Below are 18846 nucleotides of genomic sequence, written 5' to 3'. Positions count from 1 at the left end.
GAGGTTGACGAAGACTCTGATGAAGATGAGCAACCTTTGGAAAGTCCTTGCAATAATGAGAAGATTATTCCAACTCTGGATCATTATTGTTATAACATAGCTCGGTCAACCTTGCATGCGTTGCTATCTCAAGCATGTTTGTCAATGTTAGTGATCAAAACTATAACTCTTGATTTCTAGTCTATTATAGCTAAGTCTCAGACTAGGTTAGAAGGTGTAGTTGAGCCCAAGGACTTCATGGCGATTCATCAGACAAGAAGAAGATCTACTCAAGAAACCGGTGGAACTTCTCGAAAAAAAGGTATGTGAAGACTTGAACTCATCTGTCACTCCAAAGTCTATCTATTTTATCTCCTACTTTAGAGACAAAAGTCGTATGCTATATATACAGACTATGATCATACACAGTAAAAATTTCGAGCCGAGTATATCACTCTTATCTATATCTCGAAATGTGTGTTGGTAAAGCGTTTCACTTCGACCATTGTTTTCTTTACCTAGTGACGAAAGTCATGAATGTTTCAATCTCTTTGAAAATTGCTTTGACGAGAAATCGCTTAGACCATTGTTTTCTTACCCTCATAGGTAACACTTGTCTATCAACCCAAAAATCCAGAAAATCAAAACCATAAGCCAGGTGTTTCATTTGCCTTTCAAAAAATAAAAAAAAATAAACGAAACAGAAGAATTTCAGAAGACAGAAGTGCATTCAAAGGGATCCATTCAACAGTGTTTTGCTCTTCTCGAAGAAGGCGTCCTTCGTCATTTGGAGGATCGCCTGTTTCAGCTCTAACTCTTTGGACAGCCTTTCGTCCTACGCTTCTTGTTGTTTGACCACGTCCGCAGAAAAATCTTCGATCACCTTGGCCTGCAACTTTTGGATCTCAGAGAAACCATAACACCCAGTTCTTCGCGGAATCAGTTACCTACCCGTATGTACCTACTTTGCATAATAACGATTAATAGTCACTATTCATGAGGTAGCCGACGCTGCTACGGTAATATTCAAAGGGAAGAACAATATTTCTATAGATTTTTGGAAGGCATACCTATGGCTAGGGTTTGCACCAACACAAGAAAAACAAGAAAACGAATTAAAATAGAAACACTGGAGTACATACTTGGAATTTGCTTTCCCACCCTACTGCTACCGCGCCATGCCAAGCCGACGCCATGCCAAGCCAGCGCCTTGCCCAGTCAGCGCCTTGCCAAGGCAGTGTCCACGCCAATCCAGCGCCAGCAACTTGCATCCCTTCCGGCTCTAACAACTTGCATTTTCCTAGCACCAGCAGCTTGCATCCTTCCAGCGTTGCTCTTGAACGCTCAGTGGAAGGGAACCAACAATCCAATTTCATCACAGATAGGGATCAAGAACGAATTCTTCAAAATTGAGGCAAGGAAAATTAACAACCCGCCTGAGTTCACAAAGACTCTCTTCCTGTCAAGAGATGCATGATTTCTGGGGACTTCGCCCATAAAACTATGCAGTCCATGATGAAACATTTGTGTGAGATTCTATGTTTCCCCAAGGCATAACGTCAAGACATATTTGCAGCCCTCAACCGCGCTACATCAGGGAAGTAGCCTTTTTCAACCAGAGAAATCGTTCCCAAACCCCAACCTCTCTTAGATAGCACGATTGATAGATGGAACTGGGGACTCCTAACCACTGTCCGCTTGAAGTGCGTCCAACCTTGCAGCACACTAATTGACGTAGCCTCTCCAGCGGCTCCGCTTCAATGTTCGCTTCAGCAGCCGCTCCTCTTTAATATTCGCTCCAACAGCCGCTCCGCTTCAGCTTTCTCTCCATAAATTGCTCCAGGATCCAAAGACGAAACTTCAGCGTTTCACTCCATAAGTTTCAACGTCCTCTCCAAGAACCGAAGCAACTTCAATACCTCCTTTATGCCAAGGATAGTGTCGTATCCGCCACTCTTTCTTTATAAGGATCTTGTCGTGGCCGCCGATCTTCCTTGCCGAGGGTCGTGCTGTAATCTCCACTCCTTCCTTCCAAGTTTACTCGCTTACGCATCCTTCCAATCCATTTACTCCCATGGACAGTCTCTTCTGATCACATATGCTGCCAAGAACTGTTGCCGACCCGTTTGTTGATACCAGCCAGAGTTTCACCATGAAAACAATCACTGTAAAGGTAACCCGTACTCCTCCATATTTTAGTTGCACGTGGAAGAAGTAACAAAATCACAAGTACAAATACACGATGGTGATATCCTTATCATGGTCAACCCACCGACCACACAATATGGAAACATGCAAACTACACTTGGGGACTGGGAATCTACACGGGATCCCTTCATTTTCGAAGCTCAGAAGACACGATCAACCATCAGATATCGACCAGAAAAGCCGAAAACATACAGGAAATGCCTTATTCAATTACTCATGAGCTTTGAAGGGAACAGAAGGTCGAACAACCTATTCTAATGGAAGATTGAAGTCTTTCAAATGAGAAGTTTTATTCAAAGATGTAAAACCGCAAGAGGGATGCTAATTGGCGAAAACCTAACTTCGCCATGAATACAAATAAGATAACAATAAGTCTGCAAAATCATCGAGATTCTATGCAAAAAAGAGAAACAACAAAAAAGGGGAAACTGGTCATCGAAAGAAGACACACGAGTTGCCAACGCCTCTGTCAAAGCTTCTTCAGGAACTTTCCCCAATAATATCTCGGGAAGCAAAGGTTCCATCCGAAAGAAGCATCAGCAGTAGCTGGAACCTCAACATCCCACATGGAAACCGTCTCAGCGGCAACAACATCCGTCTTCTTCCCGACATCCGCTTCAACAGTCGACCCAGCATAGGCCACCATGACTCCCCCAACGTCACCAACAACAGTTTCGTTGTCCGCTCCGTAAACTGTTTCAGTTTCATCTTCAACCGCAGCGTCATCTTCCTCGAAAATCTCTTCAGCAACCTCTTGAAGAGGATTTTCCGATTCATCCGCGTCGGAATCAAGGACTATGACACCATATTGGACAGGGAAGTTACGATGGCCTTCTCCTACAAGTTTTACAAACTTAGTTTTCTGTTGTTTCAATCGAGAGGCGGACCGTTCTGCCCTAGCACCTGGCCGTGAAGAAGTTTTGTTATATTGAAGCCTCTCAATGCACTGGAATACTTTTTCATCTTCCCACTCTTCCTCCATGTTCACCAAAGCCAAGAGGGTATGGACGTCCACAAGAAAAGTCGTTTATATAATGATGATGTGGATGATGTTGATGTTGAGGAAGAAGATGAAATTTTGGTTTATTATAATGACTCGGAAGTGGACGAGGAAGATATTGTGCCAGTTGACGATGATTAAAATTTAGAATATTAGTTATTTGCACTTTATTTACTTAAGGTTAATAGTAATTTTGAATGAAAAGACATTGTACCAGTTGACGATGATTCAGATTTAGAATATCAGTTATTTGCACTTTATTTACTTAAGTTTAATAATAACTTTTTATCTTTCAATGATTTCACAATGGTTGGATTTCATATATATTTAAGTTGTTAGTTGGATTTCAACATTTTTCTTTGTCTCAAATTCAATTCTAGCTTGGCTTTCCTTCACAGGTTTGTTCGTATATATTTTTTTTTGTAATTCATCTTATTTTTCTACGGGTTGGGAGTTTACGGTTTAATCCAAACTATTGGTGATCTTACCAATTTTTTACTATTTCATCTTGAACTAACAAAACAGGAAATTGTTTTCTAGGAAAAGGAACACTGGTTGCATCCGACACACTGTTGAGTAGTGTAAATGTGGTAGTACTCCAATACTAGTTCTATAGAGCATTTTTTTATTCTTTTTCTCGAACATTCTTTTAAATATATTCCCCTTAAATGTCGTGAACAAATTACGACTTGTATATTTATCCTTATGAAAAATTACTTCAACAAGTAAATTGACTTTCTCTAATTTATGAGTTATAGTTAAATATTATGTTTTACATGGTAAAATATATTCTTACCAAAAACTTATTCTTTAGCAGCTATATATTCTTTTATCACCATAAAGAATTATTTGTGACAACATTTCAGTAATCACTGAAATCACAAACTGTTGTGAAGTTATAGTGTCACCGAAAATGACTAAAGTGACAAAACCTAGTTCGTTGCAAATGTTCTTACTTGTGACGATTAAAAGTTGTTACTATATAAATATTTGCAACCAAACAAGTTGACGGTCACTAAAAATAAATATGGTGTCAAACATTTAGTTTCATCACTATAAAATTAGTTAGTGACGAATTAATTTGGTCAGTATAAACTTTTCTTTTATAACGGAATTTATAGATTATCACCAAAAAGATTTTATATCAATTTTTTTTGCATCATCGCAATAGACTTAAATGGTGACAAACACATATAATCACAAAAAACTTATTAGTGACCAGACATTATTTCGTCTCTAAATGAAGTCACTAAAAACTTATGAGTGACGAAACCCGAGTCCCATCGCGGAAAACCTAACAACAGTGACAATAATTATTTTGGTCACAATAAATAAGCTTCAGCAATGAAATATTCTTCGCCGCAAGAACTATCGTCACCAAAGCCGTGTTTTCTTGTAGTGGACACACAACCGCACCTCGCCTAGATAGGAAGAAGGTATGTCCCGAATAATTTCGCCAGCTTCACGGAACAGAGATTCAATTCTATCTAATGCCTCATCATGAGAAGAAAACTGGTTTCCGCCGATCCCAAAAATTTCTCTCCGAAGAGTTAGGGGTCTGATCGTCGCTGTAAGATCCCATTACGCGCTACAAAACCAAAAAAACAGATAAGTTTTCATCTTGTCTGCACCGGCAACCTATATAAGAAAGAAGACAAAATGGGAAACCAGTAGAAAACACGAGACAGTACCTGTGAAAGAAGATGGGCACGATTTCAAGATGACATGTGCGAACGAGGGATCCAAGATCATCTCTTATAAACAACAGGGCAATAAGGTCCCGAAAATAAAAGACTTCTACCATCCGTGAATTAAGGTGTGACATCAGATTTTTAATTAAACCCTATTCTACCAGCAAATATGAGGAAAGTTTCACAGCTGTCCATACAAGATGATTAGGGTTTGGTGAGAAACGAGGAAAGCATAATACTCTAAGAATTTGAATAAGGAAAGAATTTCCTATTTTGGCCAATCGGGCCTGCGAAGACAAGCCACCACCGTGTCGAGCAGTCTGCACCTTTTCCAGGCAGTCGCGCCTTTCCCGCGCCAGCACCGTGCCAACCAGTGTGCACCCTTGCCAAGCAGTTTGTGTCTTTCCCTTGACAAATAGTCCGCGCCTTTCCCTTGTCAACGCCTTGACCGGGCAGTCCGCATCCTTGCCAAGCAGCCCGTGCCAGTGCCGTGCTAAGCATTCTGCATCTTTACCAAGCAGTCTGCTCCTTTGTTATGCCAATACAATGTTAAGTCAACACCCGTTTCAAGCTAATCGATGCTAATGGTTTCCTTTTACACCAAGTCTACGCTAGCGGCTCCGCCTCGCGTTCCGAAACCTAGCCCTGAAGACACAAAACCATGCTATATTAAAGCCAACAACTTGTATCTCAACCAACCTCCATCACTCCGCAGCCTGACCGACAGTGCCACAAGCAGGATTTACGCAAAGCTGCCAGGCGCAAGGATCACAGATTCTACTTACTTCTCGAAAAATGTTATACGAATCTTCCTGACCCTCTTTCATGACTTACTGTCTCGGTTCTGTCTTTGTCTGTCACCATCTTATGCTTACCTCGCAACAATGCCCTTGTTCCGAGATGAGCAAGGGACTTAATGTTGATGGTGGTTTTTATCTCAGGGTTAAAACCGTAAAACCTTACACCTAGCATGACATCACTACCACCATTAACACATTTATTGAACCATTTAACACGCCTACGAAAAATTACCGGGGTACCTTTTTTTTTATATACTAATTAGGGTTCCGATAGACCAAACCCTAATTACCACACCAAAGTACCAGCAGCATGCCAAACATGTCAGCCGCACCACGCCGCACCACCGTGCCAGTAGCATGCCAAACATGGCAGCCGCACCACTGTGCCAGCAGCATGCCAAACATGCCAGCCGCACCACTGGGCCAACAGTATGCCAAACATGTCAGCCGCACCACCATGCCAGCGGCATGCCAAACATGTCAGCCACACCACCGTGCCAGCCACATCTCCACGCTAAGGCATGCCAATCATGCCACTTGCACGTACCGTGCAATCTTTGCGCCAAGTCATGCCAATCATGCCACTTGCACGTACCGTGCAATCTTTGCGCCAAGGAATGCCGATCATGCCACTTGCACGTACCGTGCAATCTTTACGCCAAAGCATGCCAATCATGCCACTTGCACGTACCGTGCAATCTTTACGCCAAGGCTTGCCAATCATGCCACTTGCACGTACCGTGCAATCTTTGCGCCAAGGAATACCAATCATGCCACTTGCACATACCGTGCAATCTTTCCGCTAAAGCATACCGATAACGCCACATGTACCAAATGCACATACCGTGCTTTCTATGCGCCAAAGCATGCCCATGCCACATGTGCAAAATGCACATACCGCGCTTTATATGCGCCAAAGCATGCCGATCATGCCACATGTGCCAAACGCACATACCGCGCTTTATTTGCATTCCAAAGGCATACCATGCCAGCCGTACCACCAAATCTAACCTTGGCCATGCTGCCACCCCTCCCGAATTCTTTCTGGTTTTTATTTTCGGGCTATTTTCACCCCTAAATGAGCTCAAAACCTAAATATTCTAGCGTAGGGAGATAGAGAAATTTTTTCCGTGAGAAATAGAGGGGCGGACCGTCAAAATTCGAGTCTATACGCGAATTCTACGATAATTCTAATAAAGAGCGCTAATTAGGGTTTCAGTGTGTCAAACCCTAACTTAGACAAAGCCATGCACAACACTAGCTGCCAAAACGAAGGGTTGCAACAATCAACGGTTTCCCTTCCATCTGAGATGCAGATCTTATCCGTCCAAGGTCGCCAGCCAACGCACAGTAACCTTTGGCCCAAAAGCCAAACCCCTAGTTTTGCCGCGCCTAAACTGCGCCAAGGCTTGCCGACCATGCCACATGTGCCAATGGCATGCTGCGCCAGCCACCTTGCCGCGCCTAATCCATGCCATGCCAGACTTCGTTTCACGGATGCTAAAACGAAGGCGTGGGACAATTAACTACCACCCTTCCGTCTTAGATGCAATCTTAGTCGTCCAAAGCACCAACCAGCGCATGGTAACCTTTGGCCCAAATGCCAAAACCCTAGTTTGGTCGCGCCTAAACCTCGCCAAGGAATGTCGACCATGCCACATGGAAATGTCGCGCCTAAGCCATGACATGCCGGCCTTCCCTTCACAGCTGCTAAAACGAAGGCGTTCCACAATCAACGACCACCCTTCCATCTAAGATGCAGATCTTAGCCGTCCAAGGTCGCCAGCGAACGCATGGTAACTTTTGGTCCAAACGCCAAAACCCTAGTTTGGTCGCGCCCAAACCACGCCAAGGCATGACGACCATGCCACATGTGCCAATGGCATGTCGCGCCAGCCACCTTGCCACGCCTAAGCCATGCCATGCCGGCGTTCCCTTCACGGCTGCTAAAACGAAGGAGTGCGACAATCAACGACCACCCTTCCGTCTTAGATGCAAATCTTAGCCGTCCAAGGTCACCAACCAACGCATGGTAACCTTTGGTCCAAACTACAAAACCCTAGTTTCGTCGTGCCTAAAACGCGCCAAGGAATGTCGACCATGTCACATGGCATGCCGCGCCTAAGCCATGCCATGTCGGCCTTCCCTTCACGGCTGCTAAAACGAAGGCGTGCGACAATCAAAGGCCACCCTTCCATCTAAGATGCATATCTTAGTCGTCCAAGATTACCAACCAACGCATGGCAACCTTTGGCCCAATGCCAAAACCCTAGTTTTGGCCACGCCTAAACCGCGCCAAGGCATGCCGACCATGCTACATGTGCCAATGGCATGTCGTGCCATCCACCTTGCCGCGCCTAAACCATACCATGCCGGCCTTCCGTTTGCGACTGCCAAAACGAAAGCGTGCAACAATCGAAGACCACTCTCCCATCTAAGATGCAAATCTTAGCCGTCCAAGGTTACCAGCTAAAGCATAACCTTTGTCCCGACACCAAGCCCTAGTTTGGTTTCGCCCGAACAATGCCAAAACCCTAGCTTTTTGCCGCGCCTAAACTAGGCCATATTAAAGCCACGTCGGCCGTGCTTTCATGCCGTTGTCTACCAAACGAAGGGTTGCAATAATCAACGGCTACCCTTCCTCTCAAGATGTAAAATCTAGACCATCGAAGGTCACGACCGAGATGGCAAGTCTCCCAATCTCAACTTGCCAAATACCAGCAACATGATACATGTTTTCCACGAAAACACTCGAGACATCAACACATGTCACAAAATGGGGGATGCTCATTGGGTATTGGTTTGGAGGTTTACAGCGTACGGCGTACACTACGCCCTTTACAAGACAGTGTCATAAGGAAGAGGTGGTTTGTAAATACAGGGAGTAATGGTGAAACGCTTTCCTTCATTATGGAACATCAATTCCAGGCGTTACCGGTTACCACCTCCTCCCATTTACTCACCCGTTTCCATTCCTTGCGAGACCAAGGTACGTTTCACTTCGACTTATATAAATAGGTCTTACCTAGTTCCACCAGACAACAAGTTCTGGTCAGGAGCATACAACACTCGGAAAATGTTTGCTAGCTTTCCCATCTGTTAGCTTCCCACTCTCTGATACAAGTGACAAAACAACTACTCTTCCAGAATCAACTATTCTGGTCTCAACACTCTCTTCGCTTCCCTCCCCAAAACAAACCCTTCTCCTCCTCTTTGTGACCGAAGCAAGTCTGGAACGGCCATTTCTTGGTTTAGGCCGGATTTGTACAGATTGATCTCTCGTATCTAAAATACTCCCTTGCACTACATTTTTTAGGGTTTAGACTCGTTTCTCACCCACTCATCCAAGATAACTGAAATCAGCAAAAACCGTTTTCACCTTCAAACACCCCTTATACTGACCGGACCAATAGGTAGGGCACCCGGTCCATACCCAATACATGCAGTCAAGACTACCCAGCATTCCGGGAAATCCCCTTTCCTGATTTTGCTTTAATATTTCTCTAACATCCGCCTCAGTTGGTTTTCGTAAATAGGTTTGACCAAAATGATTAATCAATGTTTCACAAACAATGAAAGATACTTGTATGCGGTTGTTTTGCCACTGCGAAGGTACTCATCATGAGAATCTGGAGGTATGCCATATCCTAGAATCCTTAAGGCCGAAGTCACCTTTTGTTCAGGGCAATGACCTCTAATATTCAGTGCATCATATTGATTGTCAAATTGAGGTTCTACCTGACAAATCTCACCAATAATATTTAGCACCATATGTCGGGGCATCCGGAATCGTCCTTGGAAATTTTCATCAGAGAACACACAATCGGGAAGAAAATAATTGTGCATCAGCTTTTCTTGCCATTCATCCCGATCCCGGTACGTATATCTTCTTGTGAACGCTTCTCTTGGCTCGGGATCTCTAGGTATTTGCCCAGATGAATATAGCTGCAGCAAATTGTGGATTAGTTCTTTATCTTCATCTGACTCATTATCAATTTGTTGAAGCGCCTGAACGAGTATTCGTTGTTGTTCTTCAAATCGATCCATATGAATACGCACTTCTTCGTCAGAAGAATCCACTGAGTTGAAAATATAAATGAATGAGAGGATTTAAAGGTACAAAAGAGTAAGATGATAGAATTTATGAGAAAATGAGGTGTGATTAAATTGAAATTAATGGGGTGAATTTATAGGGAGATGTGGGGGGAAATAGCCGTTACTTCATTTTCTATAACCGGCAGAAATAAGACCGACCGGTTTGATGAAAATCGCTAGTGGTCGAGTTTACACCGCTAGCGGTCTAGTGTCCACCGCTCGGTGGAAACTCGGTCGGTTAATCATTTTCCCATATTGGGGAGGCCAGTTTACCAGGCCAGCTGGCATGGCAAATGGGGGTGGCATGGCAAATGGGGGGTTTAGCCACCCCCCATAGGAAACGACCTTATTATGAATAATTATGGAACCTTAATGACATGATAAAAAATTTCCGTTAGATACATTTTTAATCCCAATCACAACCATCATTTATGACAAACAATTACATCCATAAATTTATCCCTTGTAAGGACAAATCTGAACCGCCACTTACATAAGCAAAGTTGCCCAAACTGTGCTTTATATTCTCGATATGGTCTATTTGATCAAGGGTTGATTATAATTGGAGAAAATTTCGGCTTGAGGCTAGTGATCCAACTGTTACAAGCTTTCGAAAAAAAAAAGTTTCCATATCACATAACCCATTAGATGATGTTCTTCGAGACTTATTTTTAATTTCGGCCGTCGGTACACTACATTATAAAATGAAGAGTATTTTTGGTACCATCTCGGAAAAATCATTCCTTTACAAATCCGATTCGACCGCCGAGCTAAGCAACGTTAGCTTGTAACCCAAGTGGGGGAAAAAAGATGGTTGGACAATTATTTATTACATTACACAAGGGCGCATGAAGTAGAGTTAAAATTAGAGAGAATGTATAAAGTATCTCTGTTTTGAAATGTACACTTCAAAAGTACCCTCATTTTTTATAAACTTTCTAAAGTGTCCCAACTGTTTAGTTTTTCATCCTAGTCAGTTAACACTAGTTTATTTTCTTTAAAGTATACTTCTCTATCCTTTACTTGTTGGTACGTTTACCTTCTACTTCATTTTCCAATTTCTCGAACTCGGTTCAGGATCGTGTCATTATTTTCAGGTTCGTTTCATCATTTCCTGAAAGGGTTCATCATTCTCAAGTGTCTTGGGGTTTTGGTTGGTGGAGAATCAATCTTCTACAACATTTTTCAGGTTAGTCGAGCCCGGTTCAAGGTCGTTACACCACTTTCAGGTTCGTCGAGCCTAGTTCAGGATCGTTACACCCTCTTTCAGGATCGTCGAATTATTTATCCTCTCCACCAAGGAGATATGGTTCAGGGGTAAATAAGACTTTTAATTGGAAAGATAACTTCCACCTAGCACTTAACTGGATGAAATTTACCTTTTAAATAAAACGGAGTATTTTAGAAAATTTGTAAAAAACGGGGGTACTTTTGAAATGCACATTTCAAAACAGGAGCACTTTATAAGATGTCCCTTAAAATTATTGACCCCAAGGGCGCAAGAAGTGGAGTTCAAAAAGATGATAGTGGACTATTGAACCAACAGTGGTTCTAAACGAACCGAGATATTAAACCACACCAAAACCACGTAAAAAAAACTCTCACATTTTTTTGATGGGACCGGTGGGCCTCGCCGAAGGACAGCATGGAGCATTTTTGGTGGGGCCAATTAAAAATTTTGTGAGTGGTAATTTTGGTTTAGTTTTTTTATACGGTATGTTAAGAGTTTTTGTTGAACCAATGACCATTAACTTGTTAAGTGAGGCTTAAACCATCATGTTGTTTTTGTTTTTGCAAATTTCCGGTATACTATTTATATAAGAATGTGCAATTGGGGATATTTATATTGGGGTTGGATATGAAAAATTATTCCCATCCTTAGTATCTTGCAAAAGGGATCTTTAAAATATAAAAAGTTAAAGTTATGCCTTTCAAATATTAAATAACTATTTATTTATTCTTAAGAAAAAAATTCTTAAACTTTTTTTAATTGATTTTCTTAAGAGAAAAGATTAATTAAAAAATCAAAAAGTAGAAAAATTATTTTTTATGATAATAAATTTTTGTTGAAAAAATATTAATTTTTTATCAAAACATTTTTTTCGTATGAAAATAATGTTTTTCTTAAAATTATTTTTTCATTTGTTAAAAATATAAGGGCATTTTAGGAATAATAAAAATTTATCGATAAGGAGTTTTGAGAATTAGTTTTATTATCATACCCCCGATTAAAATAAGTATCCCTCAAGTAGAAAATTCTAGTCCAATAATATATTAGGATGAGTAGTCCAGTTGACTGAGTCAACTATCTGTTTAATCCTTTTTGGAAATATAAATTATAGTTTGGTCCTAGGGTGATGTCATGGATGATGTAATTGTCATGTTGTAGTGGCAGAAATACCCTTTTAGTTAGGACCATATATATAGGAAAAGTAAAGAGAGAAAAAAACCATTTTTAGATTTACTTTCTCTCACCTCTTTTTTTCTTTCCAGATATATTTTTTTTCTTTTCTGCTGCTGCATAGAATCAATAAAAATATGTATTTTTCTAGGGTTTTTAATTTACAGAGGTGATGTGAAACAAGAAACATCTGAAAATGATGGAAACAAGAAACAGAGATCATGTTGTTTTGTTATTGAAAATGAACTCGTGATTTTCTTTTCTTTCTTTCTGCTGCTGTATGACGAAGATGATGATGATGAATACTTTCAAGATTTGTTGTTTTTATTGCTGCTTGTGGTTAATATGATGAAAACGAACTCGGTTTTTTAAGACGACGATGATGAAAGATGACGTTACTGCTGGTGTTTGAAGGCAATGGAAGATGATGTTGCAACTGGTGTTTGAAGATGACGATGTTGCTGCTGCTGTTGATGACGTTGAAGAAGATGAAGATGAAGAAGATGATGATGTTCATTTCTACAAATGAACTCTGTTTTTGTAGGTTTTTATCAAGTCTTCATTTCTGGAATGAACTCTGGTTTATATAGGTTTTTATCAGGAGTTCATTTGACAAATGAACACTGGTTTATATGTTTTTATCAGGAGTTCATTTGACGAATGAACTATAGTTTATACGTTTTCTGAAAAGCTGATTAATAAGTAGAAATTAACAGGAGTTCATTTTGATGAATGAACAGCTACAAGAAAATAATTAAAAATTAACACATTTTTGTTTGTTTTTTCAAGCGTCTGAAGAATTGTTTAGCTAGTAATGACGCTAATAGTGGTTTTGATAGCTTTATTTTTCATAGATTAGGCATTGCTAAGGGAGCGGGAGCCCAGCTTGTCGCTAGGTTGCCTTCCAAAAGTTTGTAGTTTACATCCTGACTATTTATTGTTTTTATAACATTTAAAATAATTATAGACTAAACAGTAAAGGTGTTTTCCTAAAGGAGTAAACAGACTTGGGACCACCTAAAAAAGGACCAAATGATTATTTCCCATCCCCAATTGTGCGTTCTTATATAACACATATAATTTGGATTAAATCATAATTTTAGTTTGATATAATCTTAAAAATATACTTTCTATTAATTCGATAAACGCCGAATTTTCATTGTCGAACTCATATATTTAAAACGAATTACACATATTGTACACCGTTCCGAATTACTGTCGTAGTCCGCAACATTGACCTACTTTTTGATCAAATCCGTATAATTTCCGGCCATATGCCGTCCCGAACTCATCTCTATATCCCGAATTGCTAACAAGGGGCCAAAAATTAGTAGGGCTGCACAACAACCGGTTGGGAGGACCTGGACCGGAGTGGAACCGGAAATACCGAACCGGTACCGGACCGGAACCGGTCTAGCCGGTACAGACACCGGTACTGGAAGTTGAGAACCGGTCTAGACCGGTACAGACACCGGTTCTAGGGGGAGTACCGGTAGGAACCGGCCCATATGTACCGTTTAATTTCAGCCGTTAAGATCCTAACTAGTTTTAATCCTATCCGTCCAATATAGATAACCCTAATACTAATCGCTAACTCTGGTAACTCTCTCACTCTCAGTTTTCTTTCTTCTTCGTTTTTTTTCTCTCTGAAGCAGTGAAGCTATGAAGAGCAGCCTCTTCATCTCTGAGTAACTACGGCTACCCTCACCAATCAATCAGGAAATCACCAATTCACGATCATCATCAAGTGATTCAAGTCTTACTAGTTAGTAGCTATCAATCAATCAGGTAATCTTTTCGATTTCCTTTCTGTTTCAACAAAAGGAAACCCTAGGAATTGTAAACGATTTTAAGTAGCTATCGCTTGACTAATCAACTAACCCTAGTGTTTATACTCACGCAGGTTAAGTGGTGACTGCCAAGGATACCAATTTTTTCTTCGTCTATCAGATTCAATCTAAAACTTTTTGTTTCCAAGGTACTTTACAGTCTTTACTTATTCTTGTTCTTCTAATTGAGCAATCTATCTTATGAGATTAACCTTGTTGATGTAAATGATTTAGGGTTTGACATTGATTGAGAGTTTGAGATCAATTTAGGGTTTGAGAATTCAGATTGATTGAGCAATACATGTTAATATGTTATAATGAATACATAGATTGATTGTACTCTGTACTACTGTGTGATAAGTGATAAATGATTAACTGTGATTCTATGGATGGTTTTGCAATTAGTTGTATCTTTCTTGTATGAGTATGTATGATAGTATCACTATGTGTATGTCTCACTGGAGGTATTTCCTAACTTGGATTTGTTGATAATATTGAGTCTGTATACTGTATGTTTGCCAAGTACAATAAGTATTGGGGTGTGTATGAGAATATGTAATGTATGGAAATGAATGGACTGAAAATATTCAATCTGCACAAATTCAACTGTAGTTATGGACTTCTTATGTATTTGCTTGCTATTTTTTTTTGAACTGGTTGTAAACTTGTAATACACACAGGTTAAGGTTGTCCTATCCAATCAATGGCCTTATTGGAGGGGAAAGTGCAGATTTGTGGCCTAGGATTGCAACTTGCAAGTGCAGGCTGTGCAGCCATCCATTATTTCTTGTCGACTTGTCGTAGACAGACTTATATGGTAGTGGAAATGTTGTTTTTACTTTTTGGCAAACTGAACTTATGAACTTATTTTGGATTGTTGTTTTGAAGTTATGCAAAATGTTGAACTTAAATATGTATGCAACCTGAACTTATTTTGGATTGTTGAACATTGAACTTATGGAAATGTTGTATTATATTTTGTAATATTTTTCAGGTAAAAAACCCGGTACCGGTCTTGTACCGGACCGGTACCGGAGGACCGGTACAGCTCCAGGTACAAGTACAGGTACCGGTCCTCAAGTACAGGTACAAGTACAGCTCCAGGTCTCTTTTTTAATTTCTTCATCAACTCAATCATCATCAAACTTGAGATTTTTCTGCTCCTCCAAAGATACAAACAAAGAAGTTCCGATTATTTCTCCTGATTTGAAATTGCTTTTCCCCGGAAAATATTATGCTAATGAAGGTAAAAAAGTAACCCCAAATGGGATTTTGGTTCGGAAATTGAAAATTCTGACTTTTGTTTGTGGTTTTGCAGAGTTTGATAAGATGGTAGAAGATTACAGGAACGGGAATAAAAAAATGCTTCGAATACTTCTGGAAGCTATTATGGTTAGGAAAATATCAGGGAAGCATGCTGATGGTGCTGATAAAGAGATTTATGAAGAAATTAAAAAAGAGATAAAAGACCGTGAAAATTATCTGAACGGGAAGGAATTTTACTATTGTCCCCTTCGTGATCGTATTATTATTGAGGTAATATCAGTTTTAACTATATTTTGTTTTCTTTCCATAGGTTATAATTGAATTTGCTGAATCAATCAAATTCAGCATCTAGCCACATTGTGTTGCCTCTATTGTCCATGACATGATTAACCCATTGACCTAGAGTATTTGTTATAAAATCTTTAGCCATGTTATTTATTATTTCCCAACTCCTGGCTGTTATTTTTGTGTGCAATTGCATTTTTTTATTTCTAGATAGAAATCTGAGTGTGATTGTTAGACGTTAGAGTGGAAGTTGCAGTTTTGTGGATGTGTTATTGGTGGATTGTTGCGATGCTTGGCATTTAATAAACTAACCATAGTTAACTAATATAGTAATTCCTTTAGCTTAGGAAAATTCCAATTTGCTACATGAATACCTGAAAGTGGGAATGGAGATAAGGTACCAGCTATTTTTAGATGAAACAGTGGAAATTGGTACTTTGAGATGATACTCTAGCTGAGCCTGAAGAATCTAGTACTGAGAATACTGGTGTAGTTGATGGCTCACTGATGTTAGTGTTACCTACTGATATAAGGGTGGCGTCAAACCTAGTTCACCCAACACTGATAGCATGTTTGGTTCAAGTAATAACAATAATGCGTGCATATTTTACTGATCTCCCTAATTGACGCAGTGGTAGCAAAGACTTGAGAATCAACAATGTGATCAACAAGTTAACCTTCATCCTTGATAAATCAAGGGGTTTGAGTTCTGATTGCACAAGAGCACATGTGTATATAATTTAAGGGTTTAATATCTCCATAGTAATAGCAGTATCCTCTAAACATAAGTTTTCTGTCTTTAAATACACAGCAGGTACTAGTTAGGCACAATAAAGATATAAGAAACTGAATATTAATAACTAGATGATCTATAGTCAACTGCTAGGTTCTTGTTCTCAATCACTAATATCACTTTTTTCCAAGCATAGATTAAGATACTTTACGTTTTGGTTTTCTTTTGCTCGTTGTTTTAGTGTAACTGTGTATACCCAAAATTCAGTAAAACTACGTTGCAGGTATTCAGGTGGATAGTGCTACTCGTTCATGTACTGTCTTTGATGTTTCTTCATATTGTTATTTCTCTTCTCACAATGTATAGGGTAGAGTAAATTTAGTCTGTGTTGGAGCTTAGCTAATTTGAACTCTATTTATACCGCTGTTGATGGAATGATGTGCACAAATAATCACACAAACTAGAAGCATCACATAGTACTTGAAAGAAATCTTAAGTTTGATTCTGCATGAAGCCTAGTTCAATGATGCTTACTCAAAGCTGAATCTTGGAAGTGAATTCATCCCGATAGAGTATAGACTCTCTCACAAAGATAAACTGCAACAAAAAAATATGACTCAACTGTTTCACTTTCTAGTTCTTTGCAATGCATCTGTTGACCAGTGGAACTGGTTTCTATTTTGAAGCAAGCACAGGAGATTTCACAGGCCAAACAATTGCAGATTAAGGAGAAGTGGAAGGCGATTCTTCAGCAAATACGATCAGTTGAACAAGTCAACCAGCCAGCTCAGCAGCTGGTATAGTAGCATTTTAGAGGAATGTGGAATCCTTTTATCTGCTTTTGCTCATTAGTCTTGGTACTTGGTGTCAGAAAAAACTGAAGCAGCACTACTGTTGTAATTGCTAGGCTTGCTATGTTTATCTAAATAAAAGTGGTAAATCAGGATTGGATGGTCATTCTGACTCTTGTGACCTCTATTATGCTTCCTGCTGAAGATATTTTATGAAAAGATTGTCTGCCTGGTCTAGCCTTTCTTCTTTTTTTTCTCTTTTTGTTTTGGGTTTGTCAAGTAATCGAGGATTGTTAGGATGATGTTTCCAGATCTAGCGTATACGAACTGTCATGATAGTTAAGAGAAAAAAGGAAAAAATAATAGTTACTTGAAAACTTCATGGTGATACTTATGATTTTTGTTAGAGGAAGAGCAAACGGTGATTCATCGTAGTTAACTAGTTAGCATAAACCCTATCCGACGTTTTATTCTAACTCGGACCGAAATAGCCCTACTAAATATCCATACAGCACTCACGCCCTAACCGCAAAATCCAAAAACACACAGATGTGATAACAACAAAAATCTAAACTGGTTGTTTACTTTTCTAATGATTGATTGATTTCGCTTAGTGATTCAAGTTAAAATAGAGAAAACAAGTTCCTACGTGTAAAGAATTTTAATTCTCATCTTAAAGACTTCCATTATTAAAAACGAAGATCAATAAACCAATTTAATCAAAGGTATATTGTCGTTGTGGTAAAAATCGATTTATGTTTGAGAAAAAAATCATAGGGCAAGAGATTCCATTGATGGGCAGCAACCTTGTTACATAGGAAAGTATGCTTTATATATAATCATGGAAAAACCCTAACTAACTAGTTGGACCGCACATCTATGGGCCATAGGCCCTACAACACTCCCCCTTATGCGGTCCAATAGAACTTCATACGCAGTTCTTCACATATAGTGCTTCGGATGTAATTCTTCAAATGTAGTCCTCTCCTTGATGACTTGTGCCGAAATCAATTTCCTCATTAAAAACTTTGGCAAGGAAAAACCCAGTGGGATAAAACCTTGGTACAACTCTTCACATGTAGTACTTCACATGTTGTCTCTTACTTTACATGTAGTTCATCACATGCAATACGATCTTCACAGATCCATGACTCTAAGTTAATTTCCTCGTTAAAACTTAGTCAGGGAAACCCAGAGGGACAAAACCTAAACTAAATAAAAGAGTACAATATTAAGCAAACTTAAAAAGTAGTTGGACTAGAATATGTTGCCTCATTAAAACCTTGACAAGGAAAAACTCAGTGGGATAAAACCTTGACGAAGGGAAAAGAGTACAACGTGACATATGCAAGTAAAGGTGATCTGTTGCAGATGATCACTTTGCTTTGTTGAAGTTGACTAGTTGCTTCACAACTCCTAAGGAAGAAAATCCTCGTGGGTAAGACAATAGTCTTAGCTGGGAAATTACATTCCCGATGTTTGTTGTTGTCTTATTAAAAACCTTGTCGAGTAACAAAACCTTGTGGGAAAAAGAAATCTCGGTGAAGGAAAATAGTTCAACACACCATTAGATGCTCCCCCTGATGTCAGACAACTTTTCATTAGTCTAATGCAGTCAAAAGGAGTTTAATCACACTTTACTTTGGTGACTTGAATGTTTATAAGACCATGTTGTTGATTCTGGAAGTTACGTTGCTTAACGGACTATTGCGTTTCATTTCTTTGATTCAGATATTTTCAGTAATATCAACACGATCTTCAAGTCTGT

At 39.6% G+C, this 18846-nt stretch overlaps 2 protein-coding genes across 2 annotated transcripts; one reads left to right on the top strand and one right to left on the bottom strand.

The window, feature by feature from the left end:
• Positions 1–9233: 9233 nt before the first annotated feature.
• LOC113272070 lies at positions 9234–9725 on the bottom strand. Its single transcript, XM_026521979.1, has one exon. The coding sequence runs from the start codon at positions 9723–9725 to the stop codon at positions 9234–9236; it is 492 nt and encodes a 163-aa protein (XP_026377764.1).
• A 5393-nt stretch (positions 9726–15118) lies between these two features.
• LOC113338422 lies at positions 15119–17336 on the top strand. Its single transcript, XM_026583852.1, has 3 exons — positions 15119–15249; positions 15322–15539; positions 16974–17336. The coding sequence occupies exons 2-3, from the start codon at positions 15333–15335 to the stop codon at positions 17088–17090; spliced, it is 324 nt and encodes a 107-aa protein (XP_026439637.1). The 5' UTR covers positions 15119–15249; positions 15322–15332; the 3' UTR covers positions 17091–17336.
• The last annotated feature ends 1510 nt before the right edge of the window (positions 17337–18846 follow it).

Source organism: Papaver somniferum, chromosome 1 (assembly GCF_003573695.1).
Source record: "Papaver somniferum cultivar HN1 chromosome 1, ASM357369v1, whole genome shotgun sequence".
NCBI lineage: Eukaryota > Viridiplantae > Streptophyta > Magnoliopsida > Ranunculales > Papaveraceae > Papaver > Papaver somniferum.
The sequence above is the reverse complement of the archived record's forward strand: the minus strand, read 5'-3'. Positions and strand labels throughout refer to the sequence as shown.

Excerpts from the sequence above, each read along its gene's own strand:
- LOC113272070 (XM_026521979.1), bottom strand. The coding sequence starts at position 9,725 with ATGGATCGATTTGAAGAACAACAACGAATACTCGTTCAGGCGCTTCAA.
- LOC113338422 (XM_026583852.1), top strand. The coding sequence starts at position 15,333 with ATGGTAGAAGATTACAGGAACGGGAATAAAAAAATGCTTCGAATACTT. Across the intron at positions 15,540-16,973 it reads GTGATCGTATTATTATTGAG|CAAGCACAGGAGATTTCACA; the intron begins GTAATATCAGTT and ends TCTATTTTGAAG.